This window comes from Lactuca saligna, chromosome 7 (genome assembly GCF_052625555.1).
Source record: "Lactuca saligna cultivar CGN05327 chromosome 7, ASM5262555v1, whole genome shotgun sequence".
Taxonomy (NCBI): Eukaryota; Viridiplantae; Streptophyta; class Magnoliopsida; order Asterales; family Asteraceae; genus Lactuca; species Lactuca saligna.
This window is the reverse complement of record NC_136423.1, coordinates 131374778-131383600: the sequence shown is the minus strand read 5'-3', so window position 1 is coordinate 131383600 and position 8823 is coordinate 131374778. Positions and strand designations below refer to the sequence as shown.

The 8823-nt window shown below is 33.9% G+C and overlaps 2 protein-coding genes across 2 annotated transcripts; one reads left to right on the top strand and one right to left on the bottom strand.

Annotated features, from left to right (window-relative positions):
- Positions 1 to 364: 364 nt before the first annotated feature.
- Positions 365 to 3393, top strand: LOC145004485 (protein RAE1-like). Its single transcript, XM_078963415.1, has 11 exons — positions 365 to 583; positions 793 to 879; positions 1137 to 1214; positions 1329 to 1522; positions 1621 to 1762; positions 1876 to 1956; positions 2044 to 2172; positions 2262 to 2339; positions 2421 to 2492; positions 2591 to 2671; positions 2751 to 3393. The coding sequence occupies exons 1-11, from the start codon at positions 527 to 529 to the stop codon at positions 2799 to 2801; spliced, it is 1050 nt and encodes a 349-aa protein (XP_078819541.1). The 5' UTR covers positions 365 to 526; the 3' UTR covers positions 2802 to 3393.
- LOC145004484 (BRASSINOSTEROID INSENSITIVE 1-associated receptor kinase 1-like) lies at positions 3150 to 7082 on the bottom strand. The gene is made up of 11 exons (XM_078963414.1): positions 6536 to 7082; positions 6112 to 6244; positions 5930 to 6001; positions 5650 to 5793; positions 5404 to 5475; positions 5236 to 5307; positions 5076 to 5155; positions 4709 to 4840; positions 4267 to 4608; positions 3798 to 4192; positions 3150 to 3718 (listed from the first exon to the last, which is right to left on the bottom strand). The coding sequence occupies exons 1-11, from the start codon at positions 6627 to 6629 to the stop codon at positions 3401 to 3403; spliced, it is 1854 nt and encodes a 617-aa protein (XP_078819540.1). The 5' UTR covers positions 6630 to 7082; the 3' UTR covers positions 3150 to 3400.
- Between the last annotated feature and the right edge of the window lie 1741 nt (positions 7083 to 8823).

Here is an 8823-nt window from a genome sequence, read left to right as displayed (position 1 = left end):
CTCTTCATAGGGCCAAGCTCTTATTAGCACCATCTTTTGCTTAAAATCATCAATTTTATACCATTTTTTGCTTAAAAATTCCAAAAATCGAATTTCTAGGATTTTTTTTAATGTTTTTTTTTTTTTTTTTTTTTTTTAAATCTTTGTTTAATCTTTTTTGTATGACAAACCTTGTTGATTTTCGTTTATTATCCTCCACTGATTGGTATGTATAAAAGTTTACTTAAAAAAATGTCGAATTTCTAGATTTTAAACGGGTTTGTCCAGAAACTGTCTTGAAACACGGTTGGCCCAATACTTATATAACCCGACCCGACTCCATGATTATGTCTCGCGTGTAGCGTCATTACAACGCTTTTTGCATCTCCGTATATAGTGGACAGACATCATCAATCTTCTCCTTCTCCATTTCTCCCATTTTCGAACACGCTCGATTCTTCGTTAACCGCTCGTGCGAATCTACCATTGTCAAACAATCTAGGGTTACGGCACCAGTTTGTATTACTGTACTTCAATTTCGGATTCAATGTCTGCCTTTGGCATGGCTTCTGCTACCAATACCAATCCAAACAAGTCAACCGAGGTAAAGCGAAGCTTCCATAATTCACTTTCTTTATATGTTACTTTCCTTACACTTCAATTCAATCACTCAATGTGTCGTGGTATGTGTTTGTTGGTTTATTGATCTGTATGTTCCTTCAATTAATGTTCGTCATAAAGTGTTTCTGGTTTAGATAAAAGTTTTTACCGTTATTGTTTAGAATTTCTGTTATAACTATCGGTTCTGTATAGGTTGTATCACCTCCGACGGATGCTGTATCAAGCCTTTGTTTCAGTCCCAAGGCGAATTACCTTGTTGCTACTTCATGGGACAATCAGGTTCGTGTGATGTTAATCAATCCGATTGTGTTTATGAATCATTGATTCGTTAATTTTCTATTGCGCGGTATTCTATTACACGCATCGTTTAATGATTTGTTTCTGAATTTTGTTCTATCTATGTCTCCTGTTTGTAATTGCAAACTAGATAAATTCATGGATCATTTCAGTTCTAAGTGAATACAGACATACAGTTATGATCGTTATCGAACTATTACTTATGATCTGATTTCCATCATACTACGAAACAATTGCAGGTGAGATGTTGGGAGATAACAAAAAACGGAACTGCTCTTGGCTCTGTAGCAAAGGCATCAATAGCACATGATCAACCGGTAACATCAAGCTATATGCATTATTCTCACCTAGATAATGAACTAAAAACAATCATTCTACATTCTGATAACTCTTCTAGACTTCTAATCTCACCCTTTCTTTCATACTTGTAGGTTTTATGTTCAGCTTGGAAGGATGATGGAACAACAGTCTTCTCTGGAGGCTGTGACAAACAAGTGAAGATGTGGCCATTACTCTCTGGTGGACAACCAGTAACCGTTGCTATGCATGATGCTCCTGTTAAAGAGGTTGCTTGGATTCCAGAAATGAACCTTTTGGTATCAGGAAGTTGGGACAAAACTCTAAGGTATGTAATTAACTGTAATTCTTTCTATCTTTGAAACATTAATTTGATTTCCATATCTGCTTCATTTCTATTTCAATTTTTTGTGTTACCTTGTATAGATACTGGGACTTGAGGCAACCTAATCCAGTTCACACTCAACAACTTCCTGAGAGATGCTATGCACTTACAGTGAGACATCCATTAATGGTAGTTGGCACTGCAGATAGAAATCTTATAGTATTCAACTTACAAAACCCTCAGGTATTACTCTACTTCACTCACATCAATAAGCAACAATAGTATTATCATAATTTCTATTTTCTTTAAAAGATTTCAAAAGGGTTATGGTATTGACTGAATGTGGATCACAACAGGCTGAGTTTAAGAGAATTGCTTCCCCCTTAAAGTATCAAACTAGATGTGTTGCTGCATTTCCAGATCAACAAGGTTTCTTGGTATGTTTCTAATTCCATAACAAACTTTGTCTTTAAAATGTGTACTTTTTTTTTTTTTTTTTTTTTTTTAATAATATGGTTTTGTAGGTTGGGTCAATTGAAGGGAGAGTTGGTGTGCATCATCTTGATGAACAACAACAAAGTAAAAACTTCACTTTTAAATGCCACAGAGAAGGGAATGATATATACTCAGTCAATTCTCTCAACTTTCATCCAGTAAGAATACTTTGTTATTATATAATTATACTTTCTATAATTAGGAAGATTTTTAATGTTGTAATAAACAAATTGACCCAATTTTTCAGGTCCATCAAACATTTGCAACTTCTGGATCTGATGGTGCTTTTAACTTCTGGGATAAAGACAGCAAACAAAGATTGAAGGTATTTCTATTAGCCATGTGACAAAATGACATGTCACCTTTTTGAGAATTATTATTTATCAAAAATCTAATTGTTTAACAGGCAATGTCAAGATGCAGTGCACCTATACCTTGCAGCAGTTTCAACAATGATGGCTCTATTTTTGCCTATGGGGTATATTTCTAGTGGGCCCCATTTGTTACACAGTTAAAAATTTTATTATGATGTTTGATTTGTTATTAATGAATTAATTTGTATTTGTAATGTTTAAGGTATGTTATGATTGGGGAAAAGGTGCTGAAAATCATAATCCAGCAACAGCCAAGACATATATTTACTTGCACATGCCACAGGTCTGAAATCTGAATGTATTAACTTTTTATTTATTTGTGGAATGAAAAATAAAATTTTGGTTAATGTTAATGTTAACAGGAGTCTGAGGTTAAAGGGAAACCTCGCATTGGAACAAGTGGAAGGAAGTGAATAGTGTTGTTTTCTATTTCTAGATTGTAAATGTAAGGATTTAATCAGTTTGTGCAGTTTTGCATTGATTCTTAGACCCATGTAGTAGTAGATAATGAGGTTTGTTTTCTAATATTTGTGGTCAATTGGTTGTTGGGATTTTGTTTTCTTGTTCTTTGATATTATGGGATATTTTGTGTATAGAGGTTTGTTTTAGTGAAATAATGCACAGTAACTAATAGCTGGAAAACTAACTGGTATCTGGAACCTAGCTAATAAAGAATGATGTTTTGTAAAACATAACGGATAAGCTAGTTGGAAAATATAAAATAATATAAAAAAACATATAGAAAAATGATTCAAATTCAGTTATCAACAACAAAATGTATTTATTTTGTTCATTTGGTTTACTACATAAAAAGACCAAAACACATTGTTCTTCCAATACCATTCAAGGTCTCTGCTTCCCACCTTAAAACTCTTAATCTATAAACACATTCAAAACAACGAAGACCAAAACTCTAGACACAATTCACCCCAAGAGTCCGAAACAAAAAAATATGCACAAAAGACAATAAATAACCAAATTAAAAAAAAAAAAAAAAAAAAAAAACCACCAATCATCTGGGGCCAGATAATTCATCAGGACGAAGGTTATAAGTTGAATCCGCAATAATCCAATCTGTATTTGTATTATGTGTCGCATTGAAGTCTTGTCTGAACATTTCTTCCTTTTGCCATTCTTCCCACCTTTCAGCTAACCCATCACCTTCCAACATTCTCACAACTTCAGACATTTTTGGTCTCTCTAATGGAGTCCCTTGTGTGCATAAAAGCGCTACTTGTATAAGCTGTTCCACTTCATCATCTATATAATTACCTTTCAAATCCGCATCCACCAGTGTCTCCAACTTCTTTTCCCTTAAAAGCCCTTTCACCTGTACAACGTTTTCAATGTCACAAATCTTGGTTCATCTTTTCAACATTTTTAAATTGAAGTGTACAAAACTAATTTACCCAATCAAGCAACATGACATCATCATCATTGGCAAGTCTAGCAAGATCAAAAGCTCTTTGACCCGTGATAAGTTCTAGAAGCATAACACCATATCCAAAAACATCAGTTTTTTCCGAGGATTTTCCGGTTGATAAATACTCGGGGGCTATGTGTCCAATGGTCCCACGGACAGCTGTCGTGACATGTGTATCCTTATAATCCATAAGTTTAGCCAACCCAAAATCTCCTACAACCGCTTCAAACTCTTCATCCAACAAAATATTCGCAGCCTTTACATCTCGATGTATAATCTTCGGGTCACAATGATCATGTAAATACGCAAGTCCTCTCGCGGACCCCAATGCAATCCGCTTACGTATTGGCCAATCAAGTGGCTCTTGTGTATCCGGTCTCTCTACAATTAATCAATTTCGTTACTACAATAAACAAATTAACAAAAAATTAAAAATTAAAAATTAAAAATAATACCTCTTAAGCAAGATGCGACACTACCATTGGCCATATACGGATAAACAAGCAAGCGTTCGGTCGGTGTCATGCAAAATCCCCTCAACCGGAGTAAATTCCGGTGAACCGCCATACTAATCATCTCCACCTCCGTCTGAAACTGCAACTCGCCGCCCTGAGTCCTCTCCTCTTTCAACCGTTTCACCGCCACCAACGTCCCATCCGCCAACCGCCCTTTGTAAACTTTACCAAATCCACCCCGCCCGAGAATGTGGCGGTTGTTGAAATTATCGGTTGCCACTTGTAACTCGCGAAGAGAAAACCGCTTCAATTGCCCTAAATGTACCTCCGGATCCTCTTCGGCTAAACGATATATAAAGGAATGTGATTTTAGGGTTTGCGACTTTGAGTTGATGACATTGAAATCATTAAAAGTATGTTGCTATTTGGTGATTTTACTAACCGGGTACGTCAAAGAAATGATCCTGTGGTTTGCGGCGGCGCCACCATGCAAGTGCGATCGCCGGACCTGCAAATAGAAGGGCGGCACCCGCGGCAACTCCTCCCGCGATCGCCCCCGTCGCACTGTTGCCGACTGAAATAAAATGGCGCCGTTATTGACAGAGCAAAACAGGTTGTACTGTACTATATCTGACACTCTGATACAGGACAAAACAGGCTGTACTGTGTTTGACTAAGACTAAGACTAATGTCAATACAGGACAAAACAGGTTGTACTGTGTCTGACTGAGACTGGACTAGATAGTATGTAATGCGTCGGACTGAGACCGATGTCAATGAAACAAAAATTACAGAATAATGAAAAGTACCGGAAGGAGATGGGGAATTTGGTGGGGCCGGAGCTTGAGGAGAAACTGCGGGAGCTTTCAACTGAGGATTATTTGCAAAACTAAAAGAAGAAAAGTTGATTGTTAAAAAAAAGGTGTCAAATTGTTCATCAATGGAGGAGGGAAATGAATTGTAATATACCTTATAGGTGTGAAAAGAGAAAAGGAACCATTGACTGGAACATCTCCTCTTAGATTGTTGTTCGAAAGATCACTAAGATTGGTATAAATATAATAATTTACTTTAACAATCATAATCTATGTTAAAAAAAAAAAAAAAAAAAAAAAAAAAACATGTTTTGATACTTACAGAACTTGTAGTGAAGTTATAGTAGTTAACGAAATTGGAATAGTTCCCGTTAACGTGTTGTTGTTGAGACGACTAACATTGCAAAAAAACATGACATCAAAATTATTAAAAGGATTATAATAGCAATATGTAATCTAACACTCGTAAATATTTTACAAGTTTCATATTACATATTGTTAGGTAAGGAAATGAAAGTACGTTTTTATTATAAATAGAAAAAAAAAATTGAATTATGAGAATTCATACAGGAAACGAAGCTTTTGGAGTTTTCCCAATGTATCAGGAATGCCACCATCTAATCGGTTGAGATAAAGATCCAAACTTACTAAGTTTGTTAAGTTCCCAAGTTCAATAGGAATTCTTCCAGTAATATTATTACTGTAAAGTTCCCTGTTAAAATGAAAGTAAAAAAAAAAAAAAAAAATTAGGGTAAATTTGTAAAAAGAGTTAGGAATTAATGGGAAAAATTCATTTCCCGACTTTCTTTTCTAATTCATTCTTACAAATATATAATGAAACGACTTACAAATACTGTAAATTAGTGAGTTCACCGAGTTGTGAAACGAGTTGACCCGACAAGTTTGCGTTTCCAAGATCACTGAGTATAACAATTAACAAACACGAAAAAGCACAATTTTTGTATTTAGATGATAACAATAATATCGAATCGAATAATATTAATCTTATGTTTAAGAAAAATAAGCTTACACTCGCGTAACGCTATTTTCATTATTACACGTAACATGAAACCAAGTACATGGGTTTACAAGAGTCGCATCCCAACTTTGAAGAACATTATTCGGATCACCTAACTGAGTCTTTAACGCATTCAATGCATCTCCTGTAATCCGAAAAACATGAAATTGGTGATCTTTTGAAGAAAAAATTGTCAAAATCGGGAAGAATTTGGGATATTTATGCTTTACATCAATTACCTATTATTAGAACCATAGCTACTACAATTGGGGGTGATTTCAAATCAAAACAAAACCCAATTGAAATAATTACTAAATTTGATTAGGCGACAGGTTTATCAAAGTAAAGGCAACACGTTCATTGAACTCAAATCAGAAGTCAAGAAAATGAGCATTGAATGCTAAAAAAGGTGATTCAAGAACAATAAAGCAGATACCTTCGGCATTCCCGTAGACTTTTGACAAGTTGTTGAACACCAAAATGAACCAGACAAGAACAGAAGCTGAAATCAAAGAAACTCGCCGATCCATTTATTGTAAACGGGTTCGGGTCGGTCAAGCTAAAAAACCTAGATTTCTCATCGATTACTCATTCAGATCAAGAAATTGGAAATACCCAGAACCCGAAACACCAAACCCTAGGTTTAGAGACAGCTCAAACGAACAAAATCTGTGTATATCATCCACAAATCGAATCAACCACAAAAGATGAAAACCCACTTCAAGAAATCTTGTATATGATGAAATCTAAAGAAAAAATTCGTGGGTTTTGCTGTAATCAGAGAAAGAGAAAGAAAGAGAGAGAGAGAGATTGAAGAGAGAGGGTGAATGGAGTTGGGATGAGGGAAGTCGTCGTGTAATTAGTCAAAGGTTCTCTTTTTCTGTGTTTCTCTCTCTTAAAGACAACTGGTTGTAAAAGAAGAGAGAGAGAGAGAGAGAGAGAGAGAGAGAGAGAGAAGGAGGACATTAACATTAGTAAAGAATGGGGGATTCAATTCATTCAACTTCTTTCTCTAAAATGATTTTTAAATGTCAAAGACAAGATTATTTTATTGCTTTTACTTTTCTTTACTTTCCATATGTACTTAACGGAATACGCCAATCTGTTGAAAAAATGTTTTGATCTTTTGAGAATTCATTAAAATGATAATGATAATTCCACCATACCATTGATGTTTTGTGAAAGAAAAAGAAAAGGACACAATAGGGGCAAACGATAACGGGGTCAAACGCACGCACGGGGTTGGACCCACAATGCTCGCCGCCTATTAGGAAAGATTGAAGAATTTTTTTTTTTTTTTTTTTTTAGAGAGAGACCTCCAAGGAATTCACCAATCACTACCACCCACCTTTTTTACCATTACAAAAAAACAAAAACCCTAAACCACATGAAAAAGAAACTTATCAAGAACTAATTACTAAAATTATTCATTTTTATATGCTAAATAATAATATTTTTGTTTTCACTGCCACGTAACTTGAAATCGTAATATATTTTTTAATTTATACATATTTGATCATTAAGTTTTTTTTTTTTTTTTTTTTTTTTTTTTTTTTTTTTTTTTTTTTTTTTTTTTTTTTTTTAGTTATCATTTCAACTTGTTAAACTATACATATTCAGTCCTTATGATCAGCTATTACAAGTAAATAAAAAAAATGACTTAATAAGGTAAAATATTTATCATTTTATATACATTTAATATATATTTTTTTGCACATTTAGTTCTTACTATTTTTTCTTTTTTGCAAAATAAGTCATTGTTTTTCTACACATATAATACTTATGACCAATTGTTTTAGGTTTTTTCTTACGGCGTCCATCGTGGTACAATCATTAATATGGTGTTTGGAGTTGTTGATGTTTTGGGTCATCGTAGCCTCGACTGCTTGGTTGATCAGGTCTTGTGGTTGGGTTTCGGTTTTTTGTTCTGAACGTCGTAACTTCTTCATACGATCTCAAATTTTAATTATCTTTATATTCACGAGTTTGTATTTGAGTCTACTACAATTTACGTTTATATTACTCCTATTAAAAAGTAAAAATATATTATTTTTTAATGGAAGTAATCTAAACAAAATTTGTAGCAGAATCAAATACGAACGTGTGAATATAAAGATCGTTAAAATCTGACATCGTATGAAGAAGTTATGACGTTCAAAACACAAGACCTAAGCCAAACCATAAGACCTAAGCAACCAAGCATTTGAGATTGTGGTGACCATAAGCATCAACTGCTCCGAACACATTATTAATGTTTGTATCACGTAGGATGTCATGAGAAAAAACTAAAGAAATCAGTCATAAGTATTGAATGTGTAGAAAAACAACAATAACTTATTTTGCAACAAAAAAAATATTAAAGATTAAATGTGTAAAAAAAACATAAATGATTAAATGTATACAAAGTGAGAAATATATTATCCTATTAAGTCATTTTTTCCGGCTTGCCTAGTGTAGCAGGTCATAAGGACTGCATGTGTACAATTTAACAAGTTGAAAAGGTAATTGTGGAAAAAAAAAATAAACTCAGTGACCAATGTGTGCAAATCAAAAAATATATTACTCTTTCAAGTCGTTATCCTTATCATATAATCTATGAAAAAAAAATCAATCTTTGGATTTATGATAATAAGGTGAACAAAAACTGAAATCACAACGATTCAGTTTTTTATTTGAAAAACCCGACCAAATTCAATGTGGTGCATTTTATCTAAGAAACAATAC